Source organism: Pteropus medius, unplaced genomic scaffold (assembly GCF_902729225.1).
Source record: "Pteropus medius unplaced genomic scaffold, Ma_sr-lr_union100, whole genome shotgun sequence".
Classification (NCBI taxonomy): domain Eukaryota; kingdom Metazoa; phylum Chordata; class Mammalia; order Chiroptera; family Pteropodidae; genus Pteropus; species Pteropus medius.
The window spans coordinates 11023906-11047394 of NW_024356249.1; the positions used below are offsets into that span (position 1 = coordinate 11023906).

Here is a 23489-nt window from a genome sequence, read left to right on the forward strand (position 1 = left end):
ATCAATAGATAGTAGTGTTACCCATTTGCACATAATAATAGTAACGACAACAATAATATGATACTTATATAGAATATTCTTTACATATGTTAACTTAGTACCTATTAGGTAGGTACTATTATAGTCCCATTTTATTCATGTGGAAAACTGAAGAACAGAAAGTTTAAGAATGTAAACCAGCAAAAGGGGAAGCTCTACGTGGGCTGGGATTTGTCTTTTTATTCACTGCTGTTATCCCAGTGTCTGGCACATAGTAGGTGTTCAATAATTATTTGTTAAATTAATAGTTAACTGGCCCAAGATCATGCAGATGGTATGGCAGGGCTGAGATAAGAACTGAGGTTTGATGGCGCTAAAGGTCCCACTGGTAATTACTGGGTCATACTGCCCTGGATGCTGCTACAGGAGATGAGCTTCATGTGTCTCTCAGCCTGTTACATCTGCTTGGTAAACCTTGCCCTCACTCTCCAAGCTGGCTATTCGAGGGAACACTTCCTAACTCATTTTACGAGACCAACATTTCCCTAATACTTGAAGAGATAAAAACATTAAAAGAAAGAAAAACCAAAGAACAATACATCTTATGGACACAGATGAAAAAATCCTCAATAAAATATTAGCAAATTGAATCCAACAACGTGTAAAAAGAATTATACAACATGACCAAGTGCATTTATTCCAGGTATGCAAAGCTGGCTCAACATTTAAAAACCAATCAATATAATCTACCACGCCAACAGCCTAAGAAGAAAATCCTATCAATTGATGTAGAGAAAACATTTAATAAAATCCAATCCCCATTCATGATAAAAACTCTCAGCAAACTAGGAATAGAGGAGAACTTCTTCAACCTGATAAAGAACATCTACAAAATCTACAGCTTAGGTTCAGGTAGCAACAAATTGTAACAAATGAGGGCTATTAAAAATGGGGGCGACTATACATATGTGGGGAGCAGGGTATATAGGAAATCTGTACCTTCCCCGATTTTGCTGTGAAGATCTAAAACTGCTCTAAAAAAAAAAAAAAGGTCTATGGGTTTGGTGATATCTTTTTAGATACAATACCTAAGACGTGGACCACGAAAGAAATAATTGATAAGCTGGACTTCATTATAGTTAAAAACTTCTGCTCTTCGAAAAACAATGTCAAGAGAATTAGAAGAAAAGCCACAGATTGGGAGAAAACATTTGCAAAAGACTCATCTGTTAAAGGACTGTTATCCAAAATATACAAAGAACTCTTAAAACTCAACAATAAGAAAACAAACAACCTGATTAAAAAATGGGCCAAAGACCTTGGCAGACACTTCACCAAGGACGACATATAGATGGCAAATTAGCATATGACATGATTCTCCTCACATGTCATAGGGAAATTAAGACAACAATGAGATACCGCTACGCACCAATTAGAACTGCTAAAATATAAAATACTGACAACATCAAGTGCTTGCAAAGATGTGGAATAGCAGGAATTCTCATTTGTCGCTGGCAGGAATGCAAAATGGTACAGCCACTTTGGAAGACAGTTTGGCAGCTTCTTACCAAATTAAACATTCTCTATTCGATCCAGCAATCATGCTTGTTGTTTACCCAAAGGAGTTGAAAACATATCCAGACGAAACCCTGCACACTGATGTTTATAGCGGCTTTAGTCATAATTGCCAAAACTCGGACACAAACAAGAAGTCCTTAGCAGGTAAATGGATAAATAAACTGTAGTACATGGGACATTGGAATATTATTTTGTATGAAAAAGAAATGAGCTATCAAGACCTGAGAAAACATGAAGGAAACTTAAATGTATATTACTAAGTGAAAGAAGCCAGCCCGAAAAGGCTACATACTGTATGATTCCATTATATGACATTCCGGAAAAAGCAATACTGTAGTGGTGGTAAAAAGAACAGTGGTTGCCAGGGTTTGGGGGAGGGAGGAATGTTGAATAGGCGATGCCCTGGGGATTTCTTAGGGTGCTGAAACTATTCTGTATAATACTGTATTTGCGGACAGATAACATTATGTGTTTATCAAGACCTATAGACCTTAACAGACCAAAGAGTAAATCTTAATGCATGCAAATTTTTAAAAATTATGTAGAGGTCAGGAATCCTAAAATGAAATGAAGAGTGTGACAAAATAATCTAACTGTATTACAAATGTATGAAACAACTTCAGTGAAGGGCATAGGGGAAAAGGTGCTGATTTGAGCAACTCTGGAAATGAGTGGAGTCTGTAAGACTAAAGTTAAAATAAATTGTACATAAGTATTGTACAAGTTTACAGATAAGGAAGAGGGGTATCTGGAATCATCCATGTAAAAATGGATTTGAGTTGGAGACATCAGTACACACACATATATTTCTTTGCTCTATCAACTGAGAGAGCCTAGAAGCCCTGACACCCCAGTAACAACAAGCCTAGTGCCCAGCTCTTTGTTTTTCATACCATTCTCCAACAAAAGATATCACGGCTCCTTGGAGAAATGGCTGATTCTAGGACCGGGGCAGGAAATATACAAGATAATCCTGGAGCATCTTGCAGTGCCAGAAAGTAAGGAAGTGTGTGTGTGTGTGCGCGCGCGCACACACACACACACACACACACAGCAAAAACCAAACCCACAATAATGGGAGTATGCCAAAGGGATACAGGGGGTCAATTGAAAGAGCTCCCAATGGCCGAAGCTGGAATGATTTGAGCATAAAAAGAAACAAAGTAGTATATATTGAATTCTAATCTAAATATAAGCATCCATTAGTCCATATTGATATAATTAAATTACTGGGAGAGAAGAGAGAAATCTCCTGAGCAGAAGAAATTCAGATGATTTATGTAGGTGCTCTGGCCTCAAGCAGGTGAAGCATAGCTTCCACTCCTGTGCGTAAGGACCTCCCTCAGAGAAGACTTGTACGAGAAGGAAGAGGAACGAATAACTTCAGCGGAGAAACGCAACAGTGAAGTGATCAAGGTCGAGGTCAACAGAGATAACTCATGCTGACAGTATACACTCTTAATATGATGCAATGAAATGGCGGTTTATATCCTGTTTCTTTTCTTTTCCTTTTTTTTCTTTTGGTCTTCTTCCCCAAAACCTGTAAGCCCAGTCTAAACGTGAAAAAAAACATCAGACACTCCAAGCTGAGGGGCGTTCTACAAAATATCCAACTCCTCAAAATTCTCAAAGTTATTAAAAACAAGGAAAGTCTGAGAGACTGTCCCAGCCGAGAGGAGCCTAAGAAGATGCGATGACTAAATGTAAAGTGGTGTCCTGGAACAGAAAGAGGACATTAGGGAAAAACTGAGGAAATCTGAATAAAGTATGGACTTTAGTTAATAATAACATATCGACATTGGTGTATTAATTATAACGAGTATACAGTTGTAGGTAAGACGTTAATAATAGGGCAAACTGGGTGTAGGGTGTATGGGAACTCTCTATATTATCTTTGATATTTGTAAATTGAAGACTATCCTAAAAAATAAAGTTAATTAAAATAAAGTGTATTTTAAAATACTCAGGTCGTCCACCCCGTGCAAAGTGGAGTTGGAGGTGGGGGAAGCCTCGGGCAGCTCAGAGCTGGCAGTCCCCAGGAAACAGATTAAACTTCAGGTTTCTTTTACTCGCTGGGTCTGAAAACCCCAGCCAGGACGCACACGCAGCACCTTCCCTAAAGTGGCAGGGCTGGTGCCCATGGGACCCAAGGAGGTACTCTCTACAGATGGCTTAAAGAGCATTATGGGAGTGCCCTGGTCAGCTGGGGACTGAGGCGCACAGTGCCAGCCCTCCACATCTCCGTGGATTTCTTCTCCTGGCCTCCTTGGGCCCTTGGCTCTAACTCCTGAACTTTGCAGCTCTACCGGGGGTTGTCCATAGAGTGCAGACTCACCACCCCACCAGCAAACGGAGACATGGGACAGAGTTGAGCTCAGAGATTAGGGACTCATGGGGAAAGAGAAAGGGAAAGGGGGAGCTTTTTCTGTATCCTCAGTTCAAAGCCACAGATGGGAGGACAGTGCTCACTCCCTTCCTGGCGAGTTCAGAGGGAGGGAGCTGAGTAATCAGAGTTCTAGGAGCTGAGCAGAGGAGCGCAGGGATCTGCCGGTGTGAGAGCAGGGCCTGGGCTGGGAGAGCCGGGAGACGGCATGAAGCTTTGGGGATGGGAGCGTTTGCAACTTCAGCGCCAGGTTTAGGAATGTCCAGGGACCTTGAAGATTCCCCATGTTTTTGTAGCAAGGAAACTACTGTGACTTTAACCTGGGAGGCACGCGCTGCTGGAGAGCGGGTTTGGAGACGGGGCGTGGTGCGCTCTGAGAAGCAGACGGCTGGCGTGAGATGGGAACTCTCTGGACAGAGGGAGGATGGGAGTCAGAACACATAGTCTGCTAAGGGGCACCGCAGGGAGGTGTAGAAACAGACGGGGCGGGTGTCACCTCCCCCAGTGAGTACCAAAAGTCTGAGGTGAGGTGTCAGACCGAAGCCGGCGAGTCTCTCGCTCTGGCTGCGCCCTGTCCTCTCCAGCTTTACGCATGGGCTTGTCTTGTCTTCTGAGGAGGGTAGGGGAGCGCCAGCCACCTCTCCGTGGGACAGATCTCTTCCCACAGCCAAGGGGCTTTATGCTAGAGGTTCCCAAGGACAGAAGAAGCCAGCAGCCAGGGCTCTACGTTAGGGTGAAGGACCGGCTGGAATGGCCACGGCTGTCCCAGAAAGGGGCGCACAGCTTGGCTGGCTGGTAGCAAGACCTCTGAGTTAATGTATAATTGTGAGCAGATGGCGGGGGCTGGCTGCAGCCTGGGGCCTGGGCCCAACTAATGAGGGACAATTAGCCCCAAACCCGGTGGGGGTGGTTGAGAGAATCAGACAGTGAAGGCAGATATTTGCTCCTCAAACAGCCTGGGCGCTGGGCAAAGGGCTGAGTGGCTGAGGCTTTGGGCAGGCGAGGCCCCCTGCTAGGGCCCTTCCTCTTTTTTCCCTCCCCCCCATCACCTCTGGGTCAAAAGCCTCTGTTTGTTCAGACCCAAGAGTGCGTCGTAAAGGCAGGGGGGAGAGGGTAGTTTATGGGGGAAATCGCTGCCACCACCATCTGCCAGGGCTTGTCCCTTCTCCCCGACACCCCTCTCTCCACCGTCACGCAGCTGTCTGCGGGAATAGAAGGTCAAGACACGAAGCCTTGCACCCCCAGATGCAGGGGGAGGTGGGAGGCGAGATGAGCAGGAAAAAGAACGAAGAGCCGGCTACCGCATGCTTCCTTGGGACCCCCTCTTACCCACGCACGGCCGAGTGAAGGGACCAGCAGTCTCAGCCGCCCTGGGATTAAGTGGGCTCCAGGGGCACTAGGGCATGTGCTGTCCTGCCCGTAGTGCTGAAAGCACTGCTGCAGTCTCCCCGCCCCCGCCCGGGCTCCGCACCAGCCTGAGGAGGCTGGAGGAGGCCGGAGGAGGAGGGGAGTGCCTGTAGGGGTGAGGTAGAAAACCCACTTCTGTAATACCTTTGGCCTTGCTTTGAGAACAAGAGTTCCCAATTCTAGGATCAAGCTGAACACATAGCACCCATGCCCACTCCCCCCAAAACCAAAGCATTTACCAATGAAATGCATTTCCCCCCCGCCCTGGGTCTAGTCTTATTGTCCCACTTTCATCCTGCCTTCTGGGAGGGTTTCACAGAATCGTGGCACGGACACAAAGGGCTTTCCAAATTGGCTCCTTCACAAGGGACCTGCCCAAGGCCATGGCAACAGCAGAGCTTCCATGCACTGGGGGCTATGTTTCACTGCCAGCATCCCACTCCACGGGAACCACCAGCTACTGGTGCCCCCCACCCCAATAATGATCCAGATAACCTGTGGTGTCCTCTGTGGGAACAGGAGGGTCATTCACAACTTAGAGTCTGAAAGCACCAAATCCCTAGTGGAATGAAGCCTGATAACATCTAGAGATGGAAGAATGAAAACCAGGCTGCACACCTCAGAAACACCCGCCCGCATCCTAACTGCCCGCCGAGGCTCATTCCCACGGCCACCACTGTCGCCAGTGTGCTGAAGTCCAGGATCCCTCTACTTCCAAGCAAGAACTCACCTTTGGTGTCACCTCTGTTAAGGAGCCAGTTGGAGAATTGGTGAGGACACTTTGCAGAGAGAACTGGTGCTATGTGACTCATATTCGTCTCCGTGTACCCTCATTCTCTCAAAGATCTAGGAGCCAAGTTGGCCAGCGTTTAGGTATCAGTCTCTCTACCCATTTATCTTTTATAATACTACACAGAGGACCCAAGAGTTGACTCGAAAACCCAGGTGTGTGCGTTCTGGCCGGGAAGCTGTGTCTGTGGTTCTGGAAGTAACTTTGGGCTTTTCTGCATTCAAAGCCTGGGAGACACAGTCTGAAATTCCCCATCTTCCACATTCCCCGTTCCCTTCAAGAATACGGCTCCTGAGTGGGTGCGTTCAGAGTCTGGGGACCTTCATGAGAGCGGCTCTGTACTTGCTTCACGGTGGCAGGTGGACACAAGGTGGGCTCTGAAGACTTCTCATGGAAGGACACAGTGGGTCACTGGTTGTGGTTTGCCCTGCCTCAGGGCTGGTGTCAGTCAGCCCCATGCACACCTCCCTCCTCCTCTCTCCTCTGCTCATGGCCTGTGACATCACTGGCTGCTCCCAGAAGGCTGCCCTCTGCTCCTGAGCACGGGCTCTCTGTAGCTCTGGACCCCCTGGCAGGACTGACGCATTTGCAGAGTGGAAGCTGTTCCCAGGACCAGACCATCACCACCCCTGGAGCCTGCAGGGGCCTCAGACGCCCACGTAGGAGACTGAGACCCTCCCACTGAAGTCCCACCTCATTGCCTCCACACAGGTAGCTCACCTGCAGGCTCATTGTCTGCTCTGCCTCCCATGCTGTCTCCATGCCTTTGTGTGGCCAAGCTAAATTCTCTCCTCCTCTGTCTTTGCAGCACCCAGCCTCCTTCTCCTGTAACCCTCCCTTCTGCCTTTTCATCTTGGGAGCACCAGTTCTTTTATCAGACAAGTTAATATAAACATTGGGATATGTGGCGTGGCTATTGGGAATGGAGTTTCTGTTTGCGAGTTGGGGCATGATGATTTTAGGTTTGGAAATGACTTAGGTTTGGATATTGAACTTGAGTACCCACAGCTCCTCTGAGCTCTGGTCACCTAGGGGGGACACAGTCCTATCAAGGATGCAGAGTTTGGCTGATATTCTGAGTTCCCTCCGCCTCACTACCCCCCGCATCCTGGCAGAGCCCTTCACACTCCCAACTTGGCTCTCCTCTCTCCATTGCTTTGGTGGCAATTGCACAAACATGAAGCGGGGGTGGGGGCAGAGAAAGGAGCTGGAAATTTCCGTTTCTGGTGAGGAAATGGCTTCTAAACCTGCTTGAGTTTAATTTCCTTGGTGGCCCCTGACTTGTGGGAACTCCAGTCTGTGCCTCAGGTTTTTTTATTTTGTTTTGGTTTGGGGGGGGGGGGTGGGCAGGGGAGGCTTTCTCGCTTCCTTCCTGACTTTCAGGAAAGATGAGAACTTGAAGGGGGATGTGTCTCTGCCCAGAGCGGAGTGAGCAAAAGCCAATTTAGCTGCGGAATTTAAAAAGTAGCTCTGGATTCCATACTCCCCGCGCGTTCATTGTTGTTTACCCTGTGCTAGTTTCCTCTCCCCTGCTGCTCTGTCACCTCTGGTAAGGCAAAAACTGTGTCCTTTTCCTTTTTAGTCCCTTCATCCTGAACAACCAGCAATATGCTCGATGAATACCTTATTCGGTGAATAATCGCAGATTAGTTAACTGAACCAAGATGGCATGGTTATTACAGGAAATTTCTATGCCTAAACTATTCTCTGCAGTGACTCCAGCCCTGCCAGGGCTCCAGGCACGAAAGGAGGAGGCTTCAACTCCTGTTACTTACTGGTGAAAGCAAGAAAGACACAATGGCCCATGACCTGTGTCCCTTGCTGCTCAGACACTGTCTTGTGCTCACAATGGCTTCTAAGTTGGTCAGCAGATAGCTCTCTCCTGCTTCTCACTCCCTCCCTTCCACATGCCTTCCATAAATGTTAGTTGAGTGAGTGGGTGTCTGATCCCGGAAAGCTGGTCTCTGAGAGTGAAGCTTCATGGTGGGATCTAGAACCCTCGAGAGTCAACAGGGACCAACAATCCCAGCAGGTTAGAAACTGTCAAGAGATGAATCTTCCAGGAGAAGCTAAGACTTCAAGGCTCATTTATCTCTACTTCCAGTGTGTGGGGTCAGAGCCTCCACGCCTGGGGGTACAGCTGAGCCCCATGTTTCCCCAGGGCTTCCTGGAGAGTATAAAAAACAGAAGCAAGACTCTCCCCTGAAGTGCTCTGAAGGAGCTTTCTGGCTGGTGGTTTGGGAAAACTCACTTCGGGAGCTGCTGGACAGTGAAGGCAGAGCCTTGAACCTGGTCTCCAACCTCATACCAGGGCAACTGGGATCTTTGGTCACGGATGCCCTCTCCTGGCTGGGCAGAATATCCTAAGTTTTGGTTTTTGACCCTATTGAGTCTGAGCATGGGAGGCAGAAGCCCTGGCCCAAGTGTGTCACCCAGGAGTCAGAGACAACAGTTGTCCACTTGGAAAAGGGGGAGACCTGAGCATATGGCGGCATCACCCCTTTCCACCTCCTTGACCTTTTGTAATGGATGTGTGAGAAATGAGAGCCCTGCCACCCTCTCAGGCCCCATCGGGACATCCAGAAAGATCCAGTCCTCTGCTAGCCCTGTGAGGTTTTAGGTCATCGCAGAAGGGTTTAAATAAAGAAATTTTGAATTTTCTTGGCCAACCTACTGGTAAATTTTAGAAAGCAGACCCTTTATCTCAAAACACTGTATCACCCAAATGACCCCCAATTATTGTAGGCCCAGCCCGAAGACCAAGGAAGTCTCTCTCGGGAGGAACCCCCTCCCCAGTCTGCCCAGTTCCTGCCCTTCTGTGAGGAGGGTCAGCCTGGAGCATGCCGCAGGACGGTAGGGGGCCTGGGAGGGGTGGGAAGAACAGGGTGGCGTGCGGAGGGAGGGCTCTACCTCAGGGCTCTGCTTCCATCCATGTGGTTTCCCTTGGCCAGGGTTCTGGGGAAGTTTTGCTCTGTCACCCCCTCCCTGCTCCATGGTTCTTCCCTTAGATGATGAGGGTCAGTGCAAACGGTCACAGAGGGAAGACTCACCCGTGTGCCTGCTCCCAAAGAACATGGCATGTTTGGTTCATGTCCGGGAGCAGAAGGGGAGCAGTCCCCTCAGGGGAGGATTTTCTCTATGGTGGGAAGCCAGGTTGGAGGGGCCTGAGTAACCCTCCCCTAGGAGGGTCCTTCATGCCACAGGTGGGCCGGGGGGAGGGGCGATGCGGGGTGTGGATGCCTCCCTCTCATGCCCAGGGATCAGCAGTGTGAATCAGCTGGGGGGATTCTTTGTGAATGGTCGGCCCCTGCCCCTGGACACCCGGCAGCAGATCGTGAGGCTGGCAGTCAGCGGGATGCGGCCCTGTGACATCTCACGGAGCCTGAAGGTAGTGTGCTGGGACTTTCACCTGGTGATGGGGACAAGAAGCAGGGAGAAGGGGCTCCTCTTAAGGCAAGTATGGGGCCGTTGCAGACTCTGAGGACCTTTAGGTCTTGTTGTTTGGGGGAAAGAAGAAGACCCTCTTGGGGGCTGGAATGGGAGCTTCACACTCCCAGTAATGAGGCTGGACCCTCAAATCTGTGGCCTGATCCAGTAGGTCTTACTTTGCCTTGTAGCCTCCTTCTGTTCCAGGGACACTCACCCTCTGCCCATCATGCCATACCTGTCCCTGATTCTCACCTGACCCAGGTATCTAATGGCTGTGTGAGCAAGATCCTAGGGCGTTACTACCGCACAGGTGTCTTGGAGCCCAAGGGGATTGGGGGAAGCAAGCCACGGCTGGCCACACCCCCTGTGGTGGCCCGAATAGCCCAGCTGAAGGGTGAGCGCCCAGCCCTCTTCGCCTGGGAGATCCAACGCCAGCTCTGTGCCGAAGGGCTTTGCACTCAGGACAAGACTCCCAGTGTAAGTGCCCTCTGCTCCCGTACCAGGGCTGACATGCCGGTTGTCTGGGGAGAAGAAGGTCCCTTCTTACTTGGGCGTGGGGCCATCCCAGGCTGGAGGCGGGGCCCCAGGGCTCTCTTCTGACCCATATGTTTTTCTCCTGAAAAGTAGTGGTGGTGAGACAGGTGAGAAGAAGAAAGTGTGGGGGAGAGAGAGGAGGCCGCCCTTAGAAACTACGTGTGGGTCAGCACGAGAGAAAGGACACTGGGGAAATATCCTAAGGATGCGACTCTGGGACTGGGCGTTATCTCCCCACTCAACACCCCGACACTCTCAGGTCTCCTCCATCAACCGAGTCCTGCGGGCACTACAGGAGGACCAGAGACTGGCCTGGGCACAGCTCAGGTCGCCAGGTGGGTCTTGGAGCTGCCCCCCACCCCCAGGGATGATCAGAGCCAAACCTAAGATTTTACAGTTCTTTCTTGTTCTTTCTTGGATCACCTGCATAACATGAAAATAAGGAGGGCCTTAACCAAAGTCACCAACTAATTGTTGGCAGGTCCTGGAAGAGAAACTAGGTTCCCTCGCCCCTAGGCTCACAGGATCTTCTACACCCTCCCTCTGCCTCACGCACAGCTTCTCAGAGCACCCTGTGTTCTGTAGGATCTCGCTAACCTGGACCAACCTTGCTGCTGTTTTCCCCCAAACACCAAGCACGGAGCCCACAATGGCACTGAGTGTGCCTCCCCCCAAGTGCCCCTGCAACGACCTCCAAGTAACTGTGAATGCCCCGCCAGTGCAGCTCTGCTCTGATACCCATGCTGTCCCCTGTCCGCAGCCCAAGGGCCCTGGGGACACCATCTGACCAGAGGAATCACCATCACAAACCACCACAAGCCATTGTCCCCCTTTGCAGTTATTTTGGCTCCGGTTCCTCGCAATCCCCATAGTGGCTTTGAGGCTCCCCGGGGGCCCCACCCAGGGACTGGCCATCGGAATCGGACTATCTTCTCCCCAGGCCAAGCTGAGGCGCTGGAGAAAGGTGCTGGGACTGGGGTGGACACTGGGTCAGAGGGGCTCGGTGTGACACATGGAGGCAATGACTCTGAGGCCTGTGGGCACAGGTTGAGAGGTGGAGGCTATGGACGGCCCAGCCTCAGGGAGGAGGGTAGTTTAGGGTTGCAGCAGGTGGGTACTGGGGGCTGAGGGGGCAATCCATGCCTCACTCCTCCCCCCATGACCTTGCTATGAGCCTTGATCTCCACAGAGTTCCAGCGTGGGCAGTATCCTGATTCAGTGGCCCGTGGAAAGCTGGCGGCTTCCACCTCTCTGTCTGAGGACACGGTGAGGGTGAGTAAGCTGTGCCACGCAGTACGCACAAACCACAAGGGCAGAGTCTGTGCCAGGAAGGCTCTGGGTTCTGGTGAGGTGGAGAAAGGGGCAAGAAGGGAGAAACAAATTTTTTGGAGCAGAAATAGGAGACAAGACTCTTGTTCCCCTTCTGCGGATTTCTCCCTTCCTGACTCCAAGCCTTTGAGTTGAAGAAGGGGCCAGAGAGCAAAGGTCAGAGATGGAAGGGAAGACATCAGGTCTGTGGAAGGGTCTGTGCTCTGAGTCCAGGCCAGGAGCAGGTGCTGAGAGCACTAGGTGCCAGGTAGTAGAGAGAACAGTCAGCTACTTCGTTTCCGCCCTCCCTCAGGTCTGGTTTTCCAACCGAAGAGCCAAATGGCGCCGACAAGAGAAGCTCAAGTGGGAAATGCAGCTTCCAGGTGATTTCTCTGCCCATCCGTCCATCCAACTACCCACCTGTGACCCAGCCACCCATCCATCCATCCACCAAAACATTTACTCGGCGCCTCCCGTGAGCCCATGTCGGACGCTGGGCACACACAGTCCCTGCTCTTCAAGGCTGCACTGTCCTCAGTTTAGCATCCCTGGGATTTAATCCTTCTTCCCTGGTCTCCAAAGGCTCTGCCTTGGGGAGGAGGGCAGTTTAGGGTTGTAGCATCCACCTTCTCTCACCCTTTTCCTAGAACCTCCCCGCCTCTCATCACCACTCCCCACTCCCCACTCCCTGGATTTGTTACTCCCTCTGAGTGGACCCACCCTCACCTTGTAGGTGCTTCCCAGGGTCTGACTGCACCGACCGCTTCCCCAGGGATTGTCTCTGCGCAGGTATCCAGGAAGAGAGGGGAGCTTGTGAACTGGGAGGACTGAAGGGCTCACCGCTTCTCCCATCCCAGGGGAAGCCTGAGCCAGATTTCACGACTGCCCCAGCCCCCACAGTGCTCACTTCCAGAAAGTGCCATCCTCATAGTCTACTATGTGAATGGTACTCTCTGCAGTTGTACGGGATACAGCCTGGAGGATGGGCAGCCCTGGGGTCCCAGTGCTGTTAAACAGGAGGCAACACTGGCAGCTGAGGGGTCCTCTTGCTTTTCCTAGCAATCCCCTGCCATGCCTACAGTGGCCCTGCCTGCCCTGGAATCCCTGGGTCCCTCTTGCCATCAGCTGTGCTGGGGGACAGCATCAGACGGGTGTCTGAGTGACACCCCACCCCAAGCCTGTCTCAAGCCCTGCTGGGGTAAGAACCAGGCCAGGCCTCACTCCCGTGGACTGTGGGGAGGGTCAGCTGATTCCTTGGCCCACAGGAGGGCATGAGTCTCCAGTAGAGGTCATCAGAGGAATCTTGGTTCAGCTCTCCTTCTTCTTTGCATGGCCCACAAAGCTGGGGAGACTAGTACCCCCTGAGCCCATAGTACCACTACCAGTCATAGCAGGAAAAGAGGGTGGGATGGGAATTAAGTGTATCTATCTAGGGTAGAGAACAGATGTCTATGACTCTCCCCATCAGTGACTTTGGGGGTGGGGCGGCAGCAACAAGCCCAAGCTCACACTTTCTTTGTCACTGCAGGCTACCTGTCCCCCACAGCTGAGCTCCCTGGATTCGGTACCGCTCTGTCATCTTTGCCCTTCCTTCCACTGCCCCCGCCGCCAGGCTTGGTGCCCCTTAGGCCTGGCTCTGACCTGGCTCCCCACTACTGACAGGCCTGGGATGAGGGAGGAGGGCCAGAGTGGAAAGGAGATGGAGTGGGGAGGATCTAATACCGGCCTGCCCAAGCAGGTCATTGCTCCTCGCTCCTCCCTGCCTCTCCTCCTCATCTGTGGACCTTGCCTGGCCCTACCCTGCTGCCCCTCCTACTCATCACCTGATTCTAGGGGCTGGAGAGCCATGCCTGCCCACTTCTCGCAGTGGCCTTAAAAGGCCTCCACCTGGCAGTAATAAAAACATTTTAAAATTAGCAGTAGTTCCTGTTGTCCATCACGTTTTTCCCATGAGTACTCATACTCCCACCCTTATATTTAACAATTATAAACAGTTTGCTCTATTATCTATTATCTATCTATCTATCTATCTATCTATCTATCATCTGTTAATCTATATATCTATCTTATCTATCTACATATGTATGTGTCTACCATCTATCTAATGCATTTATGTGTCTATATAACTGTATGTATGTACATATGTATGTACCTATCTATCTATCTACCTACCTCTTTATATATGTATCTACATATCTCTATATTGGTGTTTAGGTGGTCGTACACCCACACATATGCACACATAAACACATGCACACACACTGATAGTAGATCATGGCATATCACCTCTAAGTCCTCCAGCGTGCATTTCCAAAAAATAAGGAACTTGTCTTACATAACCACGATACCATTACCACATCTCAAATTGACAATAATTCCTTAACCTAAAAAAAGAGACGTTCATCTCTGAATTGCATATGTATTGTGGCATAGCAGCAGAATGAGAATGCTACTTTTCGCATTCTGCTCGTCCCTTTATACATGCTCCTGGGGTATGTCTGCTTGCTGCTTTTTGGCCATAAGTTTCAAATTTGCTCAATTTTGTCCCCTGCAGGGAACTCTCTAGGCTACTCCTGGGAAGCCTTGGGATGTAGGAGAAAAAAGAATATGGGGAAAGTGGGTGAAAATGGGGTACTGGGAATAGAGAATGGGTTCATCCTTCTAAATTCTTCCCCTTTTGAGGAGAAGGGATGGAATGACGATAGTGCAAAGTGGTGGGGGCAAATTTATGCCCATCCCGGGCAGGTACTGATCCAGAAGTAATCCTTCAAAAGGTCTCTATCATTAAACACTCTAGAACTATGCTGTTCAATAAGTAGCTACCAACTACATGCGGTTATTGAAATGTTACAAAAATTAAATAAAATGAGTACTCCATTTCCTCACTCACACTAGCTGGATATCAAGTGCCCAAGAGCCCCATGTGACCCGTGGCTGCTGTACTGGACAGTAAACATTATGGAACATTTCCATCAGCACAAGTTCTATGGGACAGCACAGCTCTAGAATGAAATTGCAAGGGTAATAGATTACACTCTGCCCCTGCCCCACCTCTCTGATCTCAAGCTGGAGACCTTGCTGGACAGATTGCCTAGGGAAATGAGCAAGGCTTTGCGGGGTGACAATCTGCACAGCACGGTCTGAGAATAAGCCATTCACTTCAGTGAAAGGATTGACTTCAGCAATGGAAGAAGCTGTCAGCCGAGACCCCATGGCTGAGCACATTCAAGTGGAGGACAGATGGCCATTTGTGGGAAACAGGGCATGAAAGAGAAAGTACGTGTGTGTGTGTTGTGTGTGTGTGTGTGTGTGTATGTGTGCACACATGCATTCATGTGTGTGCATGTGTGTGTGGTTTTTCATGTGTGCATGCATGCCCACACATCTGGGTATGTATATATATTGATGGAATGCTGACAAGGAGATTCTGCATTAAATGATCTCCAAGGTCCTATGTCTCTGAAGGATGTATTCCACTCCACTTCTGTGGCCTGTCCTTAATGTCCTCTGGGAAAGGAGGTGCCCTGGTCTACTGTTCTTGACCTTCACTTATTGTATTAAAATTTTTACAAAACTCTTTTATATCTCTTGAGGAGAAACATACTTACAAAACCCCGAGGTCATTTTCCTCTCTCCAAATGGAATCTCTCTCATGTTCCGGTTTCAGCTTCTCTTCTCAATGAACTTAAAAACCAGGCACTCATAATGGTGTGGTGCAATTTTCCCAGGGTGGGGGCCGGGCATCACTGTTGGTATTTGAGAACATTTTAGGAGATGCATGGGTGCTGCTTTAAATACTATTTAGTCAGAAATGAAAAACTGATTCCCTTTTCAACTCCTTTTCATTCCAATTGCATCAAAGAGACAGTCTTCATTTTAGTCCTAATCTTTAGCCTCTGTAACAGTTAATCTTTTTAACCGAGAGAGAAAGGGAGCCTTAAGCTCTGAGCCTTGGGCAGGGAAGGGAAAATCTAACGAGGACTGATAACATCACTTTGTTTTCATTTTATTTATATTTATGGTCACTTTTTGTTTATGGCAAGCGATTCTGATCTTCCATTTTATGATAGTGATTAAAATATTCCTTTCTAGGTTTTAAGCCAGCCCTGTCCATTGTTCTTGTGCATCTAGGTTAACACACCTTTGAAATGCCAGATGTAATACCCCTTGAAGACAGCAGTAATCTTGTTAATTATCCTGTAATCCAATCCCTGCCTTGGTTTCTCCAATCTTCCTTTCGTCCCCTCCTTAATGTCAAATGCATAAAGGAAGCTGCAAAACTGTTATTCTCGGAAGCATTTGAGATCTTGCTCCCCAGCATATGTCATCAGTTTGGGCCCAAATAAACTCTTAGAAAAATTTTTCTGAATAAATGTACGTAAGAGTCTATGTCACTACAAACATTAATAGCGCAGATGGCAGGTAGATAAACATCAAAGTTATGAAGACAGTGCAAGAATGACAGTCACTTTGGAAGCTCTGTTTTGATGGAAAGAGGAGTGGACATCAGCGTCCACTCTAATTGAAGAATTGAGTCAGAGGTCCTGGCCATGCGACCTTGGGCAAACCACTCCAGCTCCCTGTAAAAGGTGGGCAGTGATGGGGAAAGTGCCTGCTGTGCCCGACGGACTGGATCAAAGGTAATGATAAAGTGGGCTGATATGAAAACTTCATGGGGCGGTGGGTTGGTGGGGAGGGGGTGAGCTATATAGGCATAAGGAGTTATTACCATTATGCTGTGCCCATAGAATTATGAATCCTTAATTCTTTCTAAACCAAAAAGACATTCAGTCATATCTGGATTCTGAATCTTTCAAGGCAAGACTGACTCCTCATGATATTACTGGGAAAAGTCTAATGGTTCTGGTGGAGGTGGGGAGGATCAATGGAAGAACTGGTTACCATGTGGTCTCCTCTCTTCTGGCTAGAATGTGGAGTGGCTTAGAGCCTCAGTCTCATCCGCCCCCACCCATCATTCAGACCCTACTGTGTACTGAGTCAGATGCACACCAGGGTCTTGGGGATGGCCTTTTGTGATGTATTGCTAGAAACAGGTGTTTCGCTAAACTGGGTAGGAAAAGTTGTGTAACAGATATTCTTCTCATGGATCTTGACTCTGGAGTTCCTGTTCCGTTTAGTGTAGTAGTTTCTCCTGGAGGAATTGGATTTTGGTAGGTGATATTCCATTGGCCTGGGGAGGGAAGAGGAAATATCAGTCAGTCATTTGCTGATCTCTGGCTTTGAGGGAAAATCTTAGTAAGGTCCTGTGGGAAGAGAGAGAATAAAATGATCTGTCCCATTCTTGATGAGTGATTACACAGATATGTGAAGTTATAGGAAAAGGCAGCAGAAATTATTTTTTGAAATCAAATTAATGGTGAACAAATACCATCAGAGTTCATAGGAGACTGCAGTAAACAAGTAAAAACTTACTAAGAGTTCAAACTGGATTGAGAAAGTCTTCCGATAGAGTGAGAGTGTACTGGGTGCCAGGCTGTTTACTAGACATTTTGCAATCATCTCATGTGAAACAACAAATTCTATGAGATAAATACTCCCATTTTACCCATGAAAAGCAGACTTTCAGAGGTCCATTTGCCCAAGGTCAAACAAGTTTAACGGATAAAAATCTAATTAGAACTCAGTTCTGAGTCCAGAAATGAGCTCTTCACCATGACGATGCACTGTCTACTAGGATGTCAGGCCTGGAAGGAGCCTGAGAAATTTAGTTCAGTCCAAACCCTTCATGGAAAAGATCAGAAAACGGGCCCAGTGGGGTTTCATTTTATTTTTCCCAGTTTGGCCACAGTAAAGAGTTTATATAGAATATTGGTAGAAAATGGAGGAAAGGAGTGACTATATATTGGGAGTCTACACCTAGGTTCATATTGTCATTTAGTCTTTACACCACTCTATAAAGAAGATGTTCCCATTTTACAGATAAAGAAACTAAGGCTTAAAAATGTTAAAGCAATTTTCCCAAGGGTTACAGAGCTAGGAAGGACCAAGCCTTACCAGCTTTTGGTTCCAGGTCTGTATGATATCAAAACCAAAACTTTTTCTACAACATCCCCATGACTTTCCAAGCCAGGAGAGAGGGGTGGATTGTGAAGGAACAGGTGTAAGAGCAGTGAGGTGCCTGCCCTGAAGAGCTTTGAACAGGCAGTGATGGCATGGAGGTAGCATTTTAGGAGAGCGGACTCAAACTCTGTGTAGAGAACAGATTAGGTGGGGATGCATCTGGCGGCAGGAAGTGCTGCTGGGGAGCCCTTGTTGCAATGCAGGCTTTTGGTGAAAGGGCTGGAACCACTTGTGGTAATTGTAATTAAAAAGGAACAAGCATTCGTGAGGTGTTTTTAAGGAAGTAGCCAACAATTTTCAGGGTTTGGTGAAGGGAACAAAAGGCGGGAAGGAGAAATGGTGCTGAGACCTTAAGCCTGAGAGTCTGGGAGGATGGTAATGCCCTAGAAGGCCAAGGGGACGGTAGGAAGAATAATCTTTTGAGGGAATGATGGGAAGGCTGATTTTGAAGGAATGGCAGGACAAAGTCAACTGTCAATCAGGAAGTTGGAAAGAGATGAGGTTAGAGTTCAGGAGAAGGGTCAAGGCTGCAGATAAATATCTGGGAGCCATCAGCACCCCAGGAGTCCAGGGGTAAGGATAGGAAATGCATAGGGTAGAAAGTATATCCTCAATATTACTCTTTCTGAAAAATAGGGCAACAGTCTGCATTTTGATAGAGAGAGACAGATGCACAGGTACACCTCATCCTGTCCCTTGCAGGCTTGCTCGCACGCACATGTGTCAGTGAAGCACAATAGTGAGAAATCTAGATTTGATTTCTCTTCTTTCCAGCTCATCTAGAATTAGAAGCCCTGAGAGGAAAGACACAGATTTGGAATAATGTCTGGAGTTGATCTAGTTGTGGGACAGAAGTCAGCCTTCTGGTCTTACATGCCTCTCCACTCGCCTCCCTTGTCTTTTTGCCCCTCAGCTCCTGTTCCCCCAAGCCAGATCCTTACCCATTGTGCTTTACCTAAAATTCCCAAATACACTCTTTGGTAATGTCCTCGCTGTCTGCCAACAGGGTGCCACTTCGGTCGGATCGCATGTAGAAGCCATTGGGTGCTAGCACCGTGAGCAAGTTGCTCCCCTGAAGCTCGATACAGAAGTTGAGGGCGAACTTTCCCCAAGGGCGAAAGGTGCCAAAGGATGTTATTGACCAGAAGGATCCACCCTGTGCTGGGGAGGGAAGAGCTCACTCAGGTTGGTGGGCCATTCAGGAGGGAGTCCCCCAGCAGTGCAGCCTCTGAAGAGGCTCCCAGGAGACACGCCACCGCCCTGGATGCCCTACCTTACCTGCATTGGCAGATTCCCCATATGGAAACGCAGGAGGCTGGTTTCTGTTCTGACAACCCACTCTGGGGGCCATGAAGTGCGGACACAAACAGAAACTCTGCTTTTCCTTTTCTGATGAACAGACCCTGAGTGGTAGGCCCTGAGGTCTGAGCTGGGGCTAAGGCTGGGCTGGACTGTGAACTGAGGGTGGGGACGATTACTCACCCTGGAAGTGGTAGATGCCCTGGCGGCAGGGCAGCAGGTGAATGCAGTCCGGCTGATCCATGTTGCAATGCATGAGGTCTTGTTCTGACGAGGTGCCCACATACCCATAACGACCTCGCAATGCAAGGAAGGGGCGGTTGGCTAATCGAATCCCAAATTCCTCATTTGGGCCTGAAAGAAATAGGAAGGAATGATCTGGTTGGGATGCCCCTAGAGACTCTCCCAGATAGAAGCAGGAAGGGAGATGCTAATTGCAGAAATGAGTTGCCAATATTTTAACATGCAGTGAACACCTACGGTGTGCCAGGTCTTATGCTAGGTGCTTGTGGAATGTTTGTGAAAGCACTTAGTAATTTTAATATTTTTCCTTCGAGATGTGTGAATCTATTTAATTCTCGTGATAATCCTGTGAGGCAGGCCGGTTAGATATCAATCATCTTCATTGATAATGAAAACAATAAAACTGCAGCTCTCAGGGGTGGTTTGCCCAAGTGACGACAAAAATTCAATGACTAAAAGCAAGTATACAGATCCAAAACTTCTGACCCCAACTCCAGTGCTCATTCCAGCATATCCCAGCTCCTTCTGAAAGCATCTCTGACTTGGAATTAGCTGGCTGGAGGGCTGTTTAGCTCACCTGGAATGGTGGCATTGGCCATTAGCAGGCCATCGGGTGCGATGCTCAAGAAGCGTCCACTAGCAGTCTGCAGCATGATCTTGCCACAATTCCAGTGCATATGGAAGAAGGTGTCACACTCCAGCCGGTGCCCATTAGCCATCACTGTCCTATGGCGCCTCTGGAGAAAACATTGGGAACGAGAAGGAAAGCAAGGAATTCAAATCTCAGCTTTCTTCTCATCATTTTTATTCCTAGACCCTCTTCCCCACATCCCACCCACTAGCCTTTTTCATTCCCCCAAGGTATGCTTTATGCTTTTTGGAAAACGTATTATGACCTCAGCTCTCCATTTCCTCAGTCTGTGCTGTATTCCAGAGCCCAGTATCAAAAAGGAACCCAGATATACCACATAGAGAAAAATAAACCTCAGCCCAAACTTTAAAATCGTTTTGAAATGGATCATAGCCATAAAAGTGAAACTAAACTATAAAACATCTAGAAGAAAACAAAGAAGAAATTTTGTAACTTGGGAGTAGGCAATGATTTCTTGGGACAAAAAAAAAGCACTAACCATTTATAAAACAGAGAAATTGAATTTTATCAAAATTTAAAACTTGCTGCTCAAAAGACACAACTAAATAAATGGAAAGGCAAGCCACAGATTGGGTGAAAATATTTACAATACGTATATTTGGCAAAGAACTTGAAGACCTTAGAACATATAAAGAATTCTTACAACTCGATAAAAAGACGAACAACCCAATAACAAATGGGCAAAAAATATGAACAGATTCCTCACAGAGAAAATGTATAAATGGCCAATAAGCTCATGAAAAGATGCTCATATATTATTAATTATAAAGAAAATGCAATTTAAAGCCACAATAAAATGCTACTACACATCAATTAGAGTAGCTAAAATTAAAAAGACAGACAATACCAAGTGTTGATGAGGATGTGGAGCAATTAGAACTCTCGTACATGACTGGTGACAATGTAAAATGGTACAGTTGCTATAGAAATCTATTTGACATTTTCTTATACAGGTAAATGCACATTTATCACATGACCCAGTAGTTGCGATCCTAGGTATTTGCTCAAGATAATTGAAAATATAAGCTCACAAAAAGACTCATGCATGAATATTCGTAGCAACTTATTCATAATAGCCCAAATTGGAAACATTCAAGTATTCATCAACAAGTGAATGGATAAACAAATTATGCTTGTGTTTATGAGCAGTATTATGAAATAAAAAGGAATGAACTACGGATACATGCAACATGATGGATGAATTCAAATATATTATGCTGAGTGAAAGAAACATACCTACTGTAACATTAGGATTCCATTTATATGAAATTCTGGAGTAGGGAAATGTAATCTACAGTATAGACTACATATTAGTGGTAGTGGGGAGAGCAAGGCTGGAAGGGAACTGACTGGAAAGGGGCAAGAGGGAATTTCTGTGGTGATAGCAATATTCTCTAACTTGTGAAATGGTTGAGGCGTGGTGGCATAGGCATGTACATTTGTCAAAACTTATTGAATTGTACACTTAAAACGGGTGCATTTTATTGTATGTGAATTATGCTTCAATAAAATTGATTTTTTAAAAAAGAGGTCCTGTTGGATGAATATAGGCCCTCTGGGTGAAAATAAATGTTTATTGACAAGGACTTCTATGGTTTACCTCACCATCTGGTCATCTTCCTTGAAGAAGGAGAAAGTATGTCCAGAGAGGGAGAACCCAGAGCTTAAGGGTTGCCTTGCTCAGAAAGCCAAGGTCTTACCTGGGCTAGGTAGTAGCCATTGGCTGAACGAAGCTGCAAGTTGTGGTTCTCATTGTCACTTTCAAACTGGAACAGTGACATTGGGGTTATGTGCTCAGAGGCCGCATACACCTCAACATCTGCAGAGGAAGAACATGCCGTGAGAACCCTGAGTCTGGTCTTACCCGCAGTCTCAGCCCCTCCTCCAAGTTTCATGGCTGGGGTTCCCTCTGCTTTCTCTCCTCAGCCTTCATCACTTTCTGGTGGATCGTAGTATCCTAGAGAAGACCCAGGCCACTTTCCCCTAAAGCCTATGCCCCTGCTTTATCACCCTTCTCTACAGCACAGAGATTCTCTTAGGACCGCAAGATCTTCCTTAGGAACAGGTTCCAAAATCCTCGCTGATCCCAAACACATTTTTCTTTTTTCAGCAGCCAGCCCTCCCTCCTTCCATGGCTCTGTTGGACCCAGCACTTGCCGTAGACGATGGAGAGGAACTTCCGAGTCTTCGACCTGAGGCTCACCCAGGTCGGGCAGTGCTGTAGGATGAACCACTCCTCGCCCCTATGGGGATTAGAGCCCAGGGCCAGGAGCAGGCGTGGGCCCTGTGCGTACAACATGCCTCCTTCTCCATCACTCAGTGCCACGAGCCCTCCAGGCCGCACTTGCATGTGAAAAGCTGTCTGTGTTGAAGGTTGGGAGACCAGCCGGTCTATGTGGGACAAGAAGGAGTGTGTAGAGGTCTCCAGGTGGTAGCATCCGTCTTGGAAATGCAACAAGAAGCCACATTCCTCCAGGCAGGGAACTGGTGCGTCCACCCAGACTCGACCCGTGGTGGGGTCGGCCCTGGCATAGCAGCGGTTGAGGGGGCTGTAGAGGACCACATGGGCATGTAGGGCTGGCCGAGGGGTCCACATGTGGTAAGCTGAGAGGACCCGGGAGTTGCAGAACACGTCCTCGCCATCAGACTCCAGATAACGACTACTGATTATGCACTGGAGGGTCCACTTGCCATTTCGGTGGAAACGGAGCAAGAAGCATCCGTGGTGGCTGGTCCTCGGCCGGCCGTAGCACAGAGTGCCATCTGCCTCACATAGAAGGTAGAGGCCCTTCAAGCTCCTTAGTCGCACCACAGCCTGTGTGTCGTGCTCGTTGCTCACCAGGACCTCCCAGGTCTGAAGCATTGGGAGGGAGAAGAGGGAATCAGTACTTCCAAGTGACTAGACAGAGCAGCCCTGCAACTGTCACCCCTGGCATCACCCCAGCACCTTCACTGAGACCAACCAACTTCCCTTCCACATTGGCCTCCTTGCTGTCGGCTCCTCCACCCTCTCATCCAACAGTTATCAAAAGATCTCAGGGCACCGCTAGCACTGGAGCCATAGGGCTTCTCAAGAGCCCAAGAGAAGTTCTACATGCCTAACTCCTCCAACTGACAGAAGGTAACCTCTCTCCCTTGACCACTTCCTTCAATGTCTAATTTCTCAAGAAATGTTGTGGTTTGTCTTATTTCTTTCTCTCTCATTGCTGTGCCTGGATAGCACACTCGGCCAACACCTCCATCCCCAAAAGCCACCCTCCCTACATGGCAAGAGAAAAGCAAGACCTCTTACAAGCAGACCTGGGCTCCAGGGATGAGGGTGGGAGCACAACATCTGACATACAATGGTTTACTTCAGGTGCGATCAACTCTATTATAATTGGCAGGCACTTGCTACTGCCTCACTCTGTAGTACCATCCCGAATGTGCCTATATCCCTCTTTAAAATGAGAACCAACTCTCTGCCAGGGCTCCTAGAGCGCCCCATTCTCAAACTATAACCAGAACAGAAACACAGGCTTTGTGATAACTCCACTGATCCAACTACCCCTGGAAGCCCACAATTCTGCCTTCCAGCCTGGGCTTTCTATCCCTCCTCTTTATGATGACACAACCACTCTGTGCTGGTATGGAGGGTAGGAGGCAGCCAGAGCAAGACAGAGTAGCAAGGCCAGGGTCGAGGCTTTACCTCCTGGAATAGATCTAGAGGTGGGTATGGAGCAATGAAGATCTGTGAGTAAGAGCTTGGGGTAGGAGGGTCTTGGTCTGGCAATGGCAGAGGCTGGGAAAATAATTGAGAGTGCACC

At 48.3% G+C, this 23489-nt stretch overlaps 2 protein-coding genes across 2 annotated transcripts; one reads left to right on the forward strand and one right to left on the reverse strand.

Moving 5' to 3' along the window:
* Positions 1-9178: 9178 nt before the first annotated feature.
* PAX4 (paired box 4) lies at positions 9179-13420 on the forward strand. Its single transcript, XM_039860784.1, has 9 exons — positions 9179-9525; positions 9828-10043; positions 10360-10435; positions 10939-11064; positions 11290-11372; positions 11722-11791; positions 12142-12197; positions 12468-12606; positions 13147-13420. Exons 1-9 carry the CDS (start codon positions 9361-9363, stop codon positions 13233-13235), a joined length of 1020 nt encoding a protein of 339 aa, XP_039716718.1. The 5' UTR covers positions 9179-9360; the 3' UTR covers positions 13236-13420.
* Positions 13421-16418: 2998 nt separating this feature from the next.
* Positions 16419-23142, reverse strand: LOC120600983 (fascin-3-like). Its single transcript, XM_039860578.1, has 6 exons — positions 21841-23142; positions 21384-21502; positions 19609-19768; positions 18972-19142; positions 18445-18650; positions 16419-16599 (listed from the first exon to the last, which is right to left on the reverse strand). Exons 1-5 carry the CDS (start codon positions 22544-22546, stop codon positions 18445-18447), a joined length of 1362 nt encoding a protein of 453 aa, XP_039716512.1. The 5' UTR covers positions 22547-23142; the 3' UTR covers positions 16419-16599.
* Between the last annotated feature and the right edge of the window lie 347 nt (positions 23143-23489).

Bases quoted from the DNA above. Each gene is read 5' to 3' on its own strand.
- PAX4 (XM_039860784.1), top strand. From the start codon at position 9,361: ATGCGGGGTGTGGATGCCTCCCTCTCATGCCCAGGGATCAGCAGTGTG. The intron at 11,792-12,141 runs GTGATTTCTCTG...CTCACCTTGTAG, and splicing joins GTGGGAAATGCAGCTTCCAG to GTGCTTCCCAGGGTCTGACT. The intron at 12,198-12,467 runs GTATCCAGGAAG...TGCTTTTCCTAG, and splicing joins CAGGGATTGTCTCTGCGCAG to CAATCCCCTGCCATGCCTAC.
- LOC120600983 (XM_039860578.1), bottom strand. From the start codon at position 22,546: ATGCTTCAGACCTGGGAGGTCCTGGTGAGCAACGAGCACGACACACAG. The intron at 21,503-21,840 runs GCAAGTGCTGGG...CTTCCTCTGCAG, and splicing joins GTTCCTCTCCATCGTCTACG to ATGTTGAGGTGTATGCGGCC. The intron at 19,769-21,383 runs GTAAGACCTTGG...TGTTTTCTCCAG, and splicing joins ATGGCTACTACCTAGCCCAG to AGGCGCCATAGGACAGTGAT.